This window comes from Corvus moneduloides, chromosome 28 (genome assembly GCF_009650955.1).
Source record: "Corvus moneduloides isolate bCorMon1 chromosome 28, bCorMon1.pri, whole genome shotgun sequence".
NCBI lineage: Eukaryota > Metazoa > Chordata > Aves > Passeriformes > Corvidae > Corvus > Corvus moneduloides.
The window spans coordinates 4280503-4298237 of NC_045503.1; the positions used below are offsets into that span (position 1 = coordinate 4280503).

Below are 17735 nucleotides of genomic sequence, written 5' to 3' on the forward strand. Positions count from 1 at the left end.
GGGCTTTGGCTTCTCACTGCTCCCCACACAAAGCAGATTTTTGGTCAGTTGTTCCCAAGGTGACCTCACGAGTGACCCCTGACCACTCTTCATTCCATGGGAGTTACATCTTGTCTTTCTGCTCTTTTATGACTTCTCCACAGTTTAAAAAAAAACCCCTTTTTTGTAATGAATAGTTGGCAAAACCCTTTTTTATTAATGTCCTATCAGGCCTCTGGTGAAGTAATGTGCTTTTCCTTCAACCTCTGCACTGCCATAACAGGCACTGCTGGATTTCCTTGGAGTGGGAATGTGAAAATTCCGGATTGTTTTGGCTGCTCCTGCCCTCCCCAGCTGGATGAACCCCAATGATCACAGCTCCGGGTGAAAGATTTGATCCCTGAGGGATGTGGGACAGGGAATTTTTCAATCCCTCACTCCTCATTTGTTGCTGGAAAATCCAAATTATAAATCAGATTTCTCAGGACATCAGGGAGAAAAAATGGTATCTCTTATCTTCAGTAATAATAATGAGAATGACATGGGGTTAATTTGTCCAGAAATGCCAAAAACTGGGAAATTCCATCGTTTTGATCCCACATGGATCAAATCCTTCAGGCTGTGGGCTGAGTGCCAGCAGAGGCCACTTGTGCCAGGCCAGCAGAGCCACCCAAATGTCACTAAGTGCAAATTATTTTATTTCCAGTGTGAATTTGCTGCAAGAAAGTGTAAAATCCGTGATGTTCCGGCATCCCTGGGACTCCAAACCGGGAATATTCCATTTATTTTGGGGCCTGTGTGGGCCCAGCAGCGCCCACAGGACCAGGCCCCGTCACCACAGGGACCTGGAGCTCTTCCTGAGCACGGGAGGTCTGAGGTTATAGCAGGAAAAAAATCCCATCTTTCTGTAAATATCCCAAATTCCTGCAGCTCCCACATTTTAAAGACTGAGCTCCTGTTTTCTGGGGCTTCCCTGAGCCTCTCTGGGGGTGTTTCGTGCTGGATTTCCAGGCCAAACTCTGGGAATGTGGCAGCAGGGGTTTGTCTCCAGGCCTTTCCTGACAGGTAACACTTCCACCTGGAATTCTTCTTGGAATTGGAAGATTCTTGGAAGGTTTTCCAGCTTTTCCTCGGCTGCTCCCGGGTTGATTTCTCAATCTGCTCCATGTTTCCTGATGGGAAATGCTGGATGGAGACAAAAATCTGCAAATTCCCCCTTCTTTTCCCTCAGTTTTACACTTCATCCTTCCTTCAGGAATAAAAATGCCCCTCCAAGGATGTGCCCAATCCTTCTGGAACAGAATTTGGGAATAGAATCATGATCCAATGATTCTCCCCCAATTCTGAGTGGTGAAATTTGCCTGTGGGGAGCTTAAAGAGCTTTTTTCTGGAATTCTGGTGCACTCCAGATGTCTCAGAGCCTCTGTGAACAGTTTCAGAAGGAAAATCCGCCTGTGAATCATCGTCTGCCCCGTGTCTGTGAGGAAGAAACAAACCTCCCCCCCCCCCCAAAAAAAAGAATCCCTTGAATTCTGGAATTTTCTGACCTATTTTAGTACCAAGAAAAAAAAAAAAGGGCAAAAAAAAGAAATTTCAGCTCCTCTGCTGATGAGTTTCTCATATTGTTTACTTTTGCAACGTTCTCCGTGGAGGAGCAGCCAGGAATGACGTCCACCCCTCGTCCCAGCATCCGAGGGAGAACTCCAGGGGAAGGAATGTGGCTTCATAAATAGCAAACCACGAATGGGGAGCAGAGGCAAAGCTGCAGGTTCAGATCTCCCTGCAGGAGCAGCTGCTGCACCCACCCTGCCCCGAAATTCCGAGATGATTCCAGCTCTGGTTGCGTTTTTCCTCCTCTCCTGTCCCCTCTCCTTGTGTCAGCAGAGAAGAATAGGTAAGGGGTTTGAATTCTGATTTCATTCTGATTTAACTCGGGTTTAATTCTGATTTCATTCTGATTTAACTCGGATTTAATTCTGATTTTATTCTGATTTTCGTTCCGATTTCATTCTGATTTCATTCTTGTTTCATTCTGATTTAAGTTCTGATTTCATTCTGATTTTTTGGGGGGGGATTTTTAGGCTGCTCGGAAAATGCTGGGGGGTGGAAGGGGATAAAGAGGGAGGATGTTTCAGTGGAGCCTGAAAATGTTGAGGGATTTGGGGCTTTTGTAGGAAAACTGTGTAAATGCTCCATGGGATTTTTCCCCCGTTTCCCTCCTTTTTTTTTTTTTTAAGGAAAATATTTATTGTTGGGTTTTGTAAAGAGCTGCCAGAGACACTTTGCATTAATCTGCATTTTACATCTGAGTTAAGTTTAAAAGAACCCCCATCCCACAGAGTGTCCCAGCACAGAATCCCTGGATTTTCTGCACATGGAGCTCAGGGAAGCCCTGACCTCTAGGAATGGACAAATTCCACTTCTCCAAACGCTGTTTTTGGGGAATTCTCAGCTCCAGGAGGATCTGTGGGATCCAAATTAGTCCAAAATCCAAAATTTTACTGGAGAGGTTACAAATATTCACCAAACCCTTTTGGGAAGATCCACGAGGTTTCTGGGCTCGTTTGTCACATGGAAATGAGGAATTTGTGTTCAATCAGTGCCCCTTTGGCACTGGAAAATTCTCCCTGCTCAGGGATGCAGAGCCCAGATTCCAGCTGATTTTTTTCCCCTGGACACACAGAGTTTTTTGTAGGATTTATTCCTGGTTCTCTTTTTGCTGTAGGTGAGGTGTGATTTCTGTTAAAGGACTGGTAAATCAAGGGAAAAAGAGAGAAATTATAGGAAATATAGAGAAATTATAGGGAAAAAAAATTTGAGAAATTACAGGGGAAAAATATTATGGGAAAAAGAAATTATGGAAAGAAGAAATTATAGAAGAAATAGAGGAATTAGAGGAATAAATGGAGAAGTTATGGAAAAAATCAGAGAAATTCTAGGAAAAATAGAGACATTATAGAAAAATATGGAGTAATTATAGAAGAAATAGAGAAATTATAGGAAAAATAGAGAAATTAGGGAAAAAACCCAGAGAAATGAGGTCGTACATCCTCCTGCCCAACGAGGAATTGGACACTGGGATTTCATGGGAATTGAACTCCGTGTCCAATTATCTTTTCACAATCAAATTCCCCTAAAAACCCCCTAAAACCCCAGAAAACCACGAGCTCCATCCCTCCCTCCCTTGGGCAGAGCCCAGATTTTTACCCCATCCCAAAAGGAGCCCCAAATCCAGACGGGAGGGAATAACCAGGATCCCCTTCCCCGGCTGAGCTCGGGAGCCCATCCCGACCCTCCAGCATTCCAGCTTTTCCCTGGATGAGCACACGCGTGTCCTTTGTATCCCAAAGATCCCAGCCGGCCACTCCAAAGTGCCGCCACCCGCAAAGAGCCCGCCTTCAGCAGGAATCCAGGGAATGCCTTGGGAACAGGTGAGGAGGCAGCAGCTGCTGGGCCCCTTTTCCACACTTGGGAGAGGCTCAGCCTCCGGGAGCAGAGCTTTTCCCAGCCCGGAATCCGGGATTTGCTGCTTTTGGCACCAAATCCCTTCCCAAGTGTGAAGTTCAGGGGTTGTGCCAAAGGAGCAGCTCCCACTGTGCCAGCGCGGAGCTGTTCTCTCCCTTCCAGCACTGCTGATCCCACTCCATGCCCAAATTCCAGCAAAAAACTCCCTGGGGTGGAGGCTGAATCCTGAATATGAAGTTATTCAATCCGTTGGATGATAAACCTGGGATCCTCTGGGATTTTCCCAACCATTTTGGCTTTTTTTAGGAGGAGAAGTTGGGCCAGAAATGCTGCAGGAGATGAGGGAAACCAATCGTGTGCTGCTGGAAGTTCGGGATTTGTTGAAGCAGCAGGTGGGTGAGGAGGGGGCCTAATTCCTGATTTCCTGAGGTCTGGGAATTCTCTGCTCGCTCTGGAATTGGGGAGCTGCTTCCTGAGCCTAATTCCTGATTTCCTGAGGTCTGGGAATTCTCTGCTCGCTCTGGAATTGGGGAGCTGCTTCCTGAGCCTAATTCCTGATTTCCTGAGGTCTGGGAATTCTCTGCTCGCTCTGGAATTGGGGAGCTGCTTCCTGAGCCTAATTCCTGATTTCCTGAGGTCTGGGAATTCTCTGCTCGCTCTGGAATTGGGGAGCTGCTTCCTGAGCCTAATTCCTGATTTCCTGAGGTCTAGGAATTCTCTGCTCGCTCTGGAATTGGGGAGCTGCTTCCTGGGCCTAATTCCTGATTTCCTGAGGTCTGGGAGTTCTCTGCTCGCTCTGGAATTGGGGAGCTGCTTCCTGAGCCTAATTCCTGATTTCCTGGGGTCTGGGAATTCTCTGCTCGCTCTGGAATTGGGGAGCTGCTTCCTGTGTGCAGGGAGCAGCAGATTATTGCTTCAAAACAGAATCCAGAGGTGGTTTCACATCATATCTATAATTGGGAGATAAAGTTGGGGAAAGCCTCAAGTTGAGGAAAAACTTCAAGGTGAAAAAAAAACTTCCAAAGTTGGGAAAAAAATCCAGTTGAAAAAACCTTCACGTTGGGAAAAACAAGGTGAAAAAACCCTTCAAGTTGGGAAAAAACTCAACTTGAGCAACTCAAGCTGGAAATTTGAGTTGGAATCACTGGAAGTTCCTTTGAATTCCCAAATTCTCCTGCTTGGAGCTGAAACGTGGAGTGAACCTTTAACAGGGACACACTGGGATGGGTTGAACTGGGAAAACAAAGTCACTTTTTCCTTGCCTTTGTGGGCTCAGGAGATCTGGGGAGAGGCCAAGTGTGGGAGACGGAGGAGCCCTCCCAGCCCTTTGTTGTGGTCCCTGGGAACATTTATGGAGCTCTCAGGTAAATAACATCCATCCTCCTCCAGATTTCAGGCTCCTCTCAGCATCTCCAAACCACCAAATGCAACCCGAAATTCGTGTCTGGATGTTTGGTGTCACTCGAGTCCCTTTTCTCTCCCTCAGCTTTAGGAGGAATAACCTCCATTTCCAGCATTCCCACCAGCAATCCCTGGCTGCAGCCACAGTATCCCTGGGCAGAGATTGTTTCCAAAATCCTGCTGTGACCAGACTGGCCACCATATGTGACACTCTGCATCCCCTCTTTCCTACTGTTGTTTCAATCCTAAAAGCCCTCCTGGCTCCAGCAGTTTTTTAGGGAATTTGGAACTTCTTGGGTGCTCTTCCCCCGTTTCACCCAGGATTTTATCCGACGGTTTGCCTTCAGCTCTGGGAAAGGGACAGAAAGGTTCCATTCTGCTGCAATTCCTGGTGGGAGCTGAGGGATTCCAGGGGCAGGGAGCTAGAATCCTGCAAAAACATCGGAGCTCCTCTCACATCCCAGGCCCTGCATAAAAACCCAGTGTTTGCTGGGAATCGGGGCAGCCAGGGCTCCTGGCAGCCTCCAGCAGCGATTCCAGTGCTCCCTTCCAGCTCCCAGGCAGATTTTCCTGTTTGTTCTTTCCCTCTCTTGCCACACTTTATTTTATTTTATTTTATTTTATTTTATTTCATTTCATTTCATTTCATTTCACTTCATTTCATTTCATTATTATTTATTTTATTTCGTTTTTATTTATTTTATTTTTTTATTTCATTTTATTTATTTTGTTTTATTTAATCTTATTTCTTTTCTCTTCTTTTCATTTTCTTTTCCTTTTCTTTTATTTTCTTTTTTATCCACGTTTTTCTCAGCTGTCCCAAATCCTTTCCTCAGGAGCCAAACTCGCATTCCCAAGTGGGAAAACGAGGTGGAAATTCCTTCATCTGGGCAAAGATTTCCCAAAAAGTGACTTTCCCTTAAGTCAGCATCTTGGGCTGTTGGCAGTGAGGGTGCAATAAAAGCGATTAAAGGTCAGGTTGAGTCTCCAGAGCTAAAGGCTGGAGAATCCTTGGATATCCCTGAATCCTCTGCTCTCTGTCTCCCATTTCCAGTGGGAGATCTGGGATCTGGGATAGATCTATCTCTGCATATTCCAGAATTCCAAAGACACCCCAACAATCCCACCCTGTGCATCCCTGGGAGCGTTGTCCAAATATTCCCGGAGCTCTGGCAGCCTTTGGAATGTGACAATTCCCTGTTCAGTGCCCAGCACCCTCTGGGGGAAGAACCTTTCCCTGATCTCCATCCCAGCTCCATGTGGGAATATTTCCAAGGGGAGCCCAGAGGAAATCAGGAGGGAATTTCAGGAACAGATTCTAAATATCCACAAAAATGGCACCAGCAGTGCCCAGGGTTATTCCCAAGGGAATCTCCTCTTGCCTTCCCTCTCCAGCATTGCTGGATCAGCATCCCCAGGAGCAGAAAACAGATTTTTTTTCCTCGTTTCTATGTGCTCAAGTGTTTTCTCCTCTGTGAGAGACCAACATCATCCTGTGGCAACAGTGGAATTCATCCAGGGAATGAATCCCAAGGGATGAACCACCCCATCTCCCAGAGAATCCCCAAATTTTGGTGGCAGGAGCTGCTGGGTGCGAGCTGAGCAGGCCCAGCCACGATGCTTTGCTGGCGCTGGGAATCCTTGGATCCAAATCCCGCCCCTGGCTCAGCGTGGCTGTTGTTTCCTTCCAGATCAAGGAGATAACATTCCTGAAGAACACGGTCATGGAGTGCGATGCCTGCGGTGAGTGCCGGGGCTGAGTCCTCTGCTCAGCTGCCCCCTCTGGGTGCCAGCAAGGAGGGAAATGCCAGCGGTGCCCCTGTCCCCAAAGGGAACAGCCTGGATCACAGTTAGCCCCGGTTATTCCCAGTATTTGGGAATTTTTTTGTGGCCCCCTGCACACAGGGATTGGTGCCCTGGGCTGCTCCCATGGCTCGAGGGCAGCTGGAGCTGGGGGAGCTTCCAAAAGCTTCTCTTTCCTTCCAGAATCCTGGAATGGTTTGGGTTGGAGGGACCTTAAGGATCATCCGGTGCCACTCCTGCCATGGGCAGGGGCACCTCCCACTATCCCAGGGCGCTCCAGCCTGGCCTGGGACACTTCCAGGGATCCAGGGGCAGCTACAGCTGCTCTGGGAATTCCATCCCAGCCCCTCCCCACCCTCACCAGGGAGGAATTCCTTCCCAATTTCCCATCCAACCCTGTGGGATCAGCCCAGGACTGGGGAGGTTCTGGGCTCTGAGCCCCTCATCCCCTAAATCCTTCTCTCCAGGGCTCTTTTCCATCCCTTCACCCCCAGCCTTTGCTTCTCCCCCTCTGCCATGAGCTGTGGCAGATGAGAAGGTCCCTTCAGCCCAAACCATCAATGACTCCTGGGATTTCTTATTTATTTGTTGCCTGCTCTGCCTCAGAAATCTGTCAGCTGATGATCCTAAAGGTCCCTTCCAACCTAAACCATAATCCTGGGACTTCCCTCCACTTCCAGAATAGGGATTTCCCTCCATTCCCAAACAGGGATTTCCCTCCATTTCCACCCCTGGCAGAGACCAGGCAGGGATGCCCCAGCTGTGCCCACCCCAGGGAGGTGCTGGCAGTGCCAGCTCTGCCCTCACCACCCCTCTCATCCTGCAGGGATGCGGCCAGAGGTGACAGGTCCTGTCGTCACCATGACCCAGTTCAACCGGTGCCTCCCCAATCCCTGCTTCCCCGGAGTTCCCTGCACCGAGACCGGCGCCGGCTTCCGCTGCGGGCCCTGTCCCCCCGGGTATTCCGGGAACGGCACCCACTGCACCGACATCAACGAGGTAAAACACCCGGGGGCAGCCTGGAATCCACAGCACTGGCCCCATTTCCTTGGAATGTTCCAGGGTTTGCCCTGTGGTTGTCCGGGAAAGTCCTGGAATCCCTGCGGGAGCTGGAATTCTGTGCCTGGCCTTCCTCGCGCTCTCCCCAGGGAGGGTTTAGGGCCAGTCCAGCTGGGATTTCTCCCAACAGAATAAATCCTTAGGTTTGTGGCACACAGGGAAGGGAGTTTGGAAGAGCAGAGCGGCCTCCTGTGCTGATGAGTTGTTGGAGATAAGATTTATTAGGTGTGGAACAGGATCAAACACTTCCCAAATAATCCTTGAAACAGCAAACCTTAACCACAGGGCTTTGTCTCGGCCCTAAATCAAACCTTGCTGAGCAGACACTGTGGGGTTTTTTTAGGAAATGTGGCTTTCCACCGATTTTAAGCTCTGTGTGTGTGCAAAGCTCTGCTCATCCACTGGTTTTTTGTAGGGCTCCTGAGTTCTGTGCTTCCCAAACCATATTCCTAAACTTGATTATCCCACTCTTGCAAAGCCTCAATTGCATTTCAATTTAAAAACCTGATGAAGGCTCCATGAGAGATTTTGGGATTGTCAGTCCAAAATATGGGATCCACTGTATTCCTGTGATGCATCAGCCAGCACAAAGCATAAAAATCCAGGGAAAATAATGAAGTGTTGCAAACAGCAAAGCATTCACAGCAAATTTGGAAAGAGAGTGGTAAACAAGTAACTCTTGATGTGTTTCAAGGCCAGGGTGAGGAATTGTCCAGTTCCCTGGACTCTGAGGATTCCAGGAAGGAAAATGTGAAGCAAGAGCAGCTCCCTGCCCGGGCTCTGGTGTCACCTGAGGAGAATTAGATCTGCAAGTGGCTTTGTGACACCCGAGCTGGGGAAGCTCTCGAGGAACTTCTGGGCGATTTTACCTTCCTTAAAACTAAAAATCCGTGAGCTGGACGTGCCCCAGCCCTGGAGCTGCCCCCTGGCACAGCCCTGGGCACCCTCTCTCTTGTTTCAGTGCAATGCCAACCCCTGCTTCCCGAAAGTCCAGTGCATTAACACCAACCCCGGCTTCCGCTGCGACCCCTGCCCGCCCGGCTTCACCGGGCAGCTGCTGGAAGGGGTGGGAATGGCCTATGCCAGGGCCAACAAACAGGTAAGGGCCTGGAATGTTCCGTGTCCCTCAGAAACTGGGAATTCTCTCCCATCTGCAGCTGGGACTCAAAGGTCTTCGAAGAAACGGGAGGGAAACGGGAGGTGATGATTCCTAAAGGTGGAAGGGATTCCTGCCTGTGAGAGTGGGGAGAGGCTGGGATGGAATTCCCATCCCTGGAAGTGTCCAAGGCCAGCTTGGAGCACCCTGGGATAGTGGAAGGTGTCCCTGGGGGTGGGAATGGGATGATTAAAGGTTCTTCCCAACCCAAACCATTCTGGGATTCCATGATTCCATATATTGGTGGGAATGCAGGGAGAGAGGAGAGTGCTCAGGACACCTCAGCCCCAGAGCCACCTCCCCTGTGCCAAACTGGGGCTGGACAGAGCATCCCAACAACCTCTGTGGCTGTGGAGCCATCCCAGGGATGGGAATGGGGATGGGGATGGGGATGGGGATGGGAACCCTTCCTGCTAGGATACAGAAGAGTTCACACAGCTGCTGCCACTCCCTCCCAGCTTCCCTGACAGCTCCAGACAGGTGAAAGCCAAAATCCCAACAGCCTGGGCTGATAGGGGTTTTTAGGGATAACTGTCCCACAAAGGAGCACTCGAGGCTCCAGGTATTTGGTCATGGGATGCACCCATTGAGCTTCCAAGTCCATGGACCCCCTTCCATAGGGAGGATATTCCAGCAGCTCAGCTCAGAGCTCAGCTCTGTTCCCAGCCTGGAATCTCTGCTGGCTCTGGAAAGGGGGTCTGGAGTCCTGCTGGCATCTGCCTCAAGCTTGTCAGCAGGGAAACGTACCTGTCCTGGCCTAGTGAGGTGTGCCAGGGCTCTGCTCGTGCCCCTGGCCCTGCCCAGGTTCTGGGGTTTGGGGTGAAGGTGAAGGCGTGTCCTGTTCTCCCTGGGCAGGTGTGCACCGACATCAATGAGTGTGAGACCGGAGCTGCCAGGAACTGTGTCCCAAACTCCATCTGCATCAACACCCGGGTAAATCCTCAGGGATATGGAGAGGATCCAAGGGCCAGAGCCCCTCTGGAGCCAGGCTGGGAGAGCTGGGGGTGCTCAGCTGGAGAGGAGAAGCTCCAGGGAGAGCTCAGAACCCCTTGCAGGGCCTAAAGGGGCTCCAGGAGAGCTGGAGAGGGACTGGGGACAAGGGCTGGAGGGACAGGACACAGGGAATGGTTTTACATTGGAAAAGGGGAATTTGGGTGGGATATCGGGAAGGAATTCCTCCCTGGGAGGGTGGGGAGGGGCTGGGCTGGAATTCCCAGAGCAGCTGTGGCTGCCCCTGGATCCATGGAAGTGTCCACGGCCAGGCTGGAGCACCCTGGGACACTGGAAGCTGTCCCTGCCCATGGCAGGAGTGGCACCAGATGAGCTTTACTATCCCTTCCATCCCAAACCATTCCAGGATTCCCTGACATTCCTGGAGATCCTCGTGGATCTCTTTTCCCAGGCTCCCCATTCCCCGTGGCAAACCCAGCTGCCGAGGAAGGGCTGCAGCAGAGATTTGCCGGGATTTGCGTTCGAGTTCCTCCCCGTTTATCCCTGCAGGGATCCTACAAGTGCGGGGCCTGTAAGCCGGGCTTTGTGGGGGATCAGCTGAGCGGCTGCAGGAGCCAGACGGCGCCGGGGACACGGCGCTGCCCCAACGGCGAGATCAGCCCGTGCCACGAGAAAGCCGAGTGCATCGTGGAGAGGGACGGCTCCCTGTCCTGCCAGGTGCGGGGGGCTGCCCACAGCCAGCCCTGGCACCGGGGGGTGGTCCCACCCTATGGAGATTGGGGTCTGGTCCCACCCTGCTGCAGCTGGGCTCCGGTCCCAGCCCCGCGCCTGGGCTGTGCTCGCTCCGCGTTCCCGCATCCCGCGCTCCTCTCCCCGGGTCTGCCACTGCCCTCTCCTGGAGATCGCCCTTCCCAAACCAGCCCTGCTCGTCCCTGGCACCTGAGCCGCGGCCCCCGCTCCTCCCTGGGCTGCTCCGGCACCTCCGATCCGCTCCCGCTTCTTTGAGGTTTTGGTTTTTCCTGAAGCGCTGCCGGGCACGGAATTCCCTGGAGCTGAGCAGGGAGAATCCATCCAGCAACCTCAGATCCGACTCCTGCTGCCGCCTCTTCACAGCCTCAGCGCCGAGCAGAGAGTTGGATCTGAGCTGTCCAAATTCCAGGAATGTTTCTCCCAGGCGTTTATTTCCCTGTGGGCTTTCACAGCCCCGGATTTGCAGCGTTTTGTGCCGGTCCTCTTGTAAAACCTTGGATTTCGGGGGGCTGTGGCCATCGGGGAGCTGATTTTGTGTCTCTGCTGCCTTCCAGTGCCTCGTGGGGTGGGCAGGGAACGGTTACGTGTGCGGGAAGGACACGGACATCGACGGAATCCCCGACGAGAAGCAGCGCTGCTCCGACAGGAAATGCCGCAAGGTGAGAGCAGCCGGCTCCCGTTCCTCAGGAAATCGGGAACTTCAATCCAGGACAGGATCGGGTGCTGCTGAGACCTCCAGAACTCGGCCTGGGTGACATTCCCGTGTCTCTCCTCGCAGGATAACTGCATGACCGTCCCCAACTCCGGCCAGGAGGATGCGGACAGGGACGGGATCGGAGACGCCTGCGACGACGATGCCGACGGAGACGGGATCCCGAACGCTGAGGTTCGAGTTGTGCTGCCCTTCCCAAAGCAGCAGTGGGAATTCAGAGGTCCCAGTGAGAATTCAGAGGCTCCAGTGGGAATTCAGAGGCTCCAGTGGGAATTTAGAGGCCTTGGTCTGGATGCTCTGAGGATCTAAAACCAGGCAGAGAAACATCTGGGCTCACAAGGGCTGGGAACTGGGGAGCCTGTCCTCAGTGAGGCCTGGCTGGGGACGCCCTGAGGAGGTGCTGGTGTCCCCAGCCCGTGTCCCTGTCCCTCTGCAGGACAACTGCGTGTACACGAGGAACACGGACCAGCGCAACGCCGACAAGGACAACTTTGGGGACGCGTGTGACAACTGCCGGCAGGTGAAGAACAACGACCAGAAGGACATCGATGGCGATGGGAAGGGCGACGAGTGTGATGATGACATGGATGGGGACGGTGAGAGCCGAGATCCAGACACGTTCCAGACTGATTCCTGCTGGGATCAGGCACAGCTCAGTTCCTGGGGTGACAGACTGGGCAGTCCCCGTGTCCTGGAGCTCAGCTCTGTCACAGGGTGGTGCTCACAACCTTTCATTTATTATCCCTTTTATTGCCCACAATCACACCCAGCCTCATCCTGGCTGCCTGGTGCTGCATTTCAAGGGAGACATTTGGGAATGTCCAAGCTGCCAGCAGCTCCTGGCTTGAGGCTGGGGGTGTCAGGGCTGTCCCCTGGGGTGGACACAAACCTGGCTGGCTTTGGAAACTGAGCTGGTCACGATTTGCACAAAAGCTGCTCCCAGCAGCCAGGAATCCCCACTGCTGCTGGCCCCAGCCACGGGGAGTTACTGACAGAGAATTCCCAGCGCATCCAGGGCTGTTTGGGTACGGATGGGTCCTGCCAAGCTGCTCCAGCCTGGCCTGGGACACTTCCAGGGCCGGGGCAGCCACAGCTTTCTTGGGAACCTCATGTTCCCTGTGCTGCTCCTGGTGACACCCCGTGTGGGACAGCCCAGGGCTGGTTCCACCCCTGCTCAGGGGGAGCTCAACAAACACCATCCCCAAATCCTGAAATTGCTGCTTTATCTGTGAATTCTGGGTTTTTGTGGACCCACTCTGCCCTGTTTTCCAGGGATCAAAAACCCCATGGACAACTGCAGGAGAGTGCCCAACCCTGACCAGAGGGACAGGGACGGGGACGGCGTGGGGGACGCCTGTGACAGCTGCCCCACCCTCAGCAACCCCGACCAGGTACAGAACCCTCCCAGTTTCAGTCCTACAGGGTCATTCCTGTCACCCCAACAGTGCCTGTGTTCCCTGCCCAGGTGACAATTCCAGCTGCCACCCTCCTGTGGCACAGAAGGAAATTCCCTCGGGAGCAAACGGCAGCCAGGGAGGAAGTTTGGCACCCTGGGCTCTCCCTTCCTGCCCTGTCCCAGTGCTGGAATTCCTCAGAATCCCCCCAAAAAATCCCACAGAAACTCTCCTGCTGTTGGCAGCTCTGTTCCCTATTCCTGCTCTTGATCTCTGGAAAATTTAAGTTATTCTTCCTTTATCTTTCTAGAAAGACACCGACCACGATCTGGTGGGAGATGTCTGTGACACCAACCAGGACAGGTGAGACCTTGCTGTAAAAATTCAAAATTCCATTTATTTGTATGAAATCCTGGGGATGAAGGGGAAAAAAGGGGCTGTGACAACCTGGCCTGGCCTTATCCCATTAAAAAAGGAAGGTTTAGAGGTGGAATTGTCTTCAAAAAAAGTGACCACTGGAAGTAAGGACCATTCCCAGAGCTGTCCACACATTCCAGCAGGAATATTCCTGACCTTTTCTTGGTGTGACAAATACCTTGAAGGCCGCTGCTCCTGCCGAGGATCCCAGCCCCTGGGAAGGTTTTCTGTGCTGGTGGCCGTGGGTAACGTGTCCCTGGCCCTGTCTCTGCAGCGACGGGGACGGGCACCAGGATTCCCGGGATAACTGCCCCACAGTGCCCAACAGCTCCCAGCTGGACACGGACAACGACGGGCTGGGGGACGAGTGTGACGACGACGACGACGACGACGGGATCCCGGATCTGAGGCCCCCCGGCCCCGACAACTGCAGGCTGGTCCCCAACCCCGGCCAGGAGGACTCCGATGGTGAGGGATGGATCCGTGTGGGGGCTCCTTGGGGGTTCCTGGGGTCGCTGCGAGCTCTGGAATCTACAGGGATTTGGGTTTCCTCGGGACTGACTCGAGCCAGGCCTGTGGCACTTGCAGATCTCCTCAACCCCAGCATCAGGATCATGTTTGGGATCATGTTTGGGATCATGTTTGGGATCGTGTTTGGGGTCAGGTTCTCTCTTCCAGACGTGTCTGTGGTTTGAGGGGTTTCTCTGCAGCTCCTCGGGGTGTCCCAGTTCTGAGCAGCTCCTGGTGCTGCCCGAGGCTGAGCAAACCCAGAGCAAAGGGCAGGAGCAGCTGCTCCAGGCTCGTTCCTTCTCCTCCTCCTCCTCGTGCCCAGGGGACGGCGTGGGGAACCTGTGTGAGGACGACTTCGACAGGGACATGGTGATCGACAGGATCGACGTCTGCCCCGAGAACGCCGAGGTGACGCTCACCGACTTCAGGGCCTTCCAGACCGTGGTGCTGGACCCCGAGGGGGACGCTCAGATCGACCCCAACTGGATTGTCCTCAACCAGGTAGGGGAGAGCTCCAGCTGGGAACAATCCTGGATGGTTTTTCCTAAAAGACTCCGCAGCCTCCGTGGTTCTGCAGTGCCCAAATCCCAGAGTCGCAGCCCCGGAGCAGCACAAGAGGGAATTTGGTGTGTCTGGAACTGCAGTAACGAGTCACAATTCCTCCTTCCAGGGCATGGAGATTGTCCAGACCATGAACAGCGATCCTGGCCTGGCAGTAGGTGAGGAATTTACCTTTTCCCACTGGAAAATCATCACTTGGCGCAGCTTTGATTGGCCACTGCTTAATGATCCATCCACTGTTCCCTGTAGTCTCAGAGTCCAGATTCCCCTTGGCAAAATCCATCTCCCCAGCTGGAAGAGATCCTATAAATAGATGCAGTCCTGGGTCTGTTTAGTCCTGGAATGCAGAGTCTCTGTTCTCCTGCCCCTGACAGGGTACACAGCCTTTAACGGGGTGGACTTCGAGGGCACCTTCCACGTCAACACGGCCACGGACGACGACTACGCCGGGTTCATATTCGGGTACCAGGACAGCTCCAGCTTCTACGTGGTCATGTGGAAGCAGATGGAGCAGACCTACTGGCAGGCAAACCCCTTCCGGGCAGTGGCAGAGCCTGGAATTCAGCTGAAGGTAAAGGAACTCCGGAGCAGGAATTCCTTGGTGGATTTTTGCCTTGGCAGAAGCAGCTGTAGTGAATCCTTTCTGCACACACTGACCAGGCTCTGCTCTGTCCCAGGCAGTGAAATCCAAAACCGGCCCTGGGGAGTACCTCCGGAATTCCCTGTGGCACACGGGAGACACCACGGACCAGGTGAAGCTGCTCTGGAAAGACCCCCGGAATTCCGGCTGGAAGGACAAGACCTCCTACCGCTGGTTCCTGCAGCACCGGCCCCAGGTCGGCTACATCAGGTGAGGCTCTGCCCTCCCCTGCCCTCAGCTCCAGGCAGGACAATTCCCACTGGGAAAATAGCCCTCAGGGAATCCCAGAATGGGTTTGGAAGGGAACTCGTCCAGTTCCAACCTTGCCATGGGCAGGGATTCCACTATCCCAGGCTGCTCCAACCTGGCCTTGGACTCTCCCGGGGATGGAGCATCCAGGAGGCCTGGGGAGCTCCTGCTCAGTCCCTGCCCTGTTCCCCTCCAGGGCTCGGTTCTACGAAGGCTCTGAGGTCGTGGCAGACACCGGAGTTGTCCTGGACACCACCATGAGAGGGGGACGCCTCGGGGTCTTCTGCTTCTCCCAGGAGAACATCATCTGGTCCAACCTCCGTTACCGCTGCAACGGTGAGCTTGGCAAAGCAAACATGGAGTTCTTTCCCATTTTCCAGTTGTTCACTTGGACACCTGCACAGCCACGGGAATGGGGCAGCAAACAGGAGCTGAGTCCATTTTCCCTGCTGTTCCTGCTCCTGATCTCTTTGCTTCGATCCTCAGACACCATCCCAGAGGACTACGAGACGTTCCGGGTCCAGCAGGACTAATCCCCGTGGAGTGTCCCTCCAGCCCAACCTGCTTCCCAAACCGTGCTCGCTGCTGCTCTGGAATCCTGCCCCAAGAACTGTCAGCACCTCCCACTGCGCCCTCACAGCCTCCAGCTCCTCTTCCCCAACAGCAAATCCCTTAAAACGCTCCACAAATCCTCTGGGAAGGGCAGAGGTGGAGACAGGGAGTGTGACCAGAAGCCCGAGCTGCTGCAAGCCCCAGCTCGCGGCCGTGCTGGAAGCTCCCTGCAGCAGCTGGGATGGTTGGAGGAAGTTTGGCGTGGATGATTCCCAGGAATCTTTCCCCTACTCCAAGGCTCCTGAGTGTGAATGTTGTTTTCCTTTTCGAGACCTGCTGCAAAGCAAACCCAGCACGAGTCTGAGAAGGACGCGCGGAGCAGCCTCGGTACAAGTTGCTCATTTTAATAAATAAAAAAAGCACTTTAAGGAGAGTATCTTTGTTCTGGAATGTTGGATAATAAACACTTGGAATGTTGGATAATAAATTCTAGATTTCTCCTTGGTCACGTGTGCGTCCTTTCCCCTCTTCTGAAGCTTTTCCCTTGCAGATGTGGAAGGGAGGAACCCTCCAGGGCTGAGCTCGGTGGGGCTGAGAGAGCCCTGGGCTGCATTGGGAATTTCCTTGGAAGTGCCAATGCAAGGAGGCACCTTTTCCTCAAGAACCTCCCTCTCCCACCCATCTCCTGGGTGAGAGCTCCGCCTGTTCAAGGCCACGTGTAAAACCCTCTCACCAGGCAGCTCTGGGCTCTGAAATTCTCATTTTTTCTTTCAAAATCCACCAACTCCCCCAGAATCCCCACCCCAGGGAGCCCCAAAGCTGAAGTGAAGCAGAGCTGCCACCAAGAGACCTCAGAACTCGGGGAGTGTTTCGGGGACAGTTTAAATTCAGACCTCACCATGTTTTAGAGCAGCTGCAGTTTCCTCTTGAAGAGTCCCCAGTTCAGTTTTCAACCAAAATAATCTGATTTTGCCGTTTCCTTATGGACACTGAACCCCCCCCCAAACCAACAACAAATGAAACAGAAAAAGCCGAGCAGCCAGAGGCAAAAACATTTGAATTTTATTCCATTTCCTTTACAAAGAATGCAAAGATACAAAGACAGAAGCATTCACGCACAAAAAAAAATAAAGGTGGGAAAGGATGTACACAGAGCTGAGCTGCGTTTTCACATCAGGCCTGGCTGCAAACACTTAAAGCCAACGTCAGTTTTCCACTTTACCCAGACAAAAACACAATAAATAAACCTTTGCTGGAGCAGGGACTTTTCCTGCATTTCTGTGCCCCTGCTGCTGCACCAAGCAGGGTTTGTTTGCATAAATCAGTGAAATCACACACAAATTGTCTGAGTAGAAAAGGTTTTGCTTGTCCAGAGCAGCATTTTTGAGGCTGAAAATGCATCATTTTGGTTTTTTTTCCCCAAGCTCAACACCCTCCACCAGGTCGGGTTCAGCTGCCACTGAGTCAGAGACTCTGCTGGGTTGGGTTGGATAAAATCAAAGCTCCCCTTCAGGAAACACCTTCATTCCCCCTTCCACAGGGAATCCGGTCAGGGATGGGGCTCCCAAAAGGTCAGGAAGAGCTCCAAGTTGTGTCTGATTCCTCCCCAAAACAGCCCCCAGAGCCTCCTGCCCTGTTTTGTCTGGGTTTTACGGTGCCCCAGGGCTGTGGATGTGTCCAGGGGATGCTGCCCCACCCCGGCCCCTCCGACTGCGCCGCTGCTCCTGCCAGAACACTCAGGATCCAACAAGGTTTGGTTTAATGAGCCTTAAACCCCCAAAACTTCACCCCACAAACATCACAGAACTCCAATATCCAACATCTCTGCAAGGGCGGAAACGTCACCTCTATCTCCTCATTTAATACCTTAAGAATTGCAAATTTGAGCCAAACTGAACCTTTTCCTCTCACAGGTGACATCAGACAGAAGCCAGGATATTTGGGAAGGGCTTTTCCTGCTGGACACACAGGAGAGATCTGGTTGAATTCCAAAAATTCCCTTTCTATGGCATAATTCAACTCAATTTCTATGAGCAAGTTCAAGCCCGATGGTTTTTCCTTCAGAAATTTTACAACTCCAGTGACAGAAACCATTCTTGGGTTTAGAATGGAGACTTTGATCCCTTTTCTTCCCCT

At 52.6% G+C, this 17735-nt stretch overlaps 1 protein-coding gene across 2 annotated transcripts; it reads left to right on the forward strand.

Moving 5' to 3' along the window:
• The first annotated feature begins 1412 nt into the window (after positions 1-1412).
• COMP (cartilage oligomeric matrix protein) lies at positions 1413-16107 on the forward strand. 2 transcript variants are annotated; one of them, XM_032092445.1, is made up of 20 exons: positions 1413-1873; positions 3330-3410; positions 3751-3836; positions 6537-6588; positions 7475-7647; positions 8669-8806; positions 9719-9796; positions 10364-10531; positions 11119-11223; positions 11343-11450; positions 11713-11872; positions 12549-12667; positions 12981-13033; positions 13362-13555; positions 13920-14098; positions 14268-14316; positions 14533-14729; positions 14836-15008; positions 15244-15383; positions 15534-16107. In XM_032092445.1, the coding sequence occupies exons 1-20, from the start codon at positions 1723-1725 to the stop codon at positions 15578-15580; spliced, it is 2451 nt and encodes an 816-aa protein (XP_031948336.1). In that variant the 5' UTR covers positions 1413-1722; the 3' UTR covers positions 15581-16107. The 2 variants fall into 2 exon arrangements, with proteins under 2 accessions (XP_031948336.1, XP_031948337.1); XM_032092446.1 differs by lacking the exon at positions 3330-3410 and having other exon boundaries at positions 1420-1873; positions 15534-16105.
• The last annotated feature ends 1628 nt before the right edge of the window (positions 16108-17735 follow it).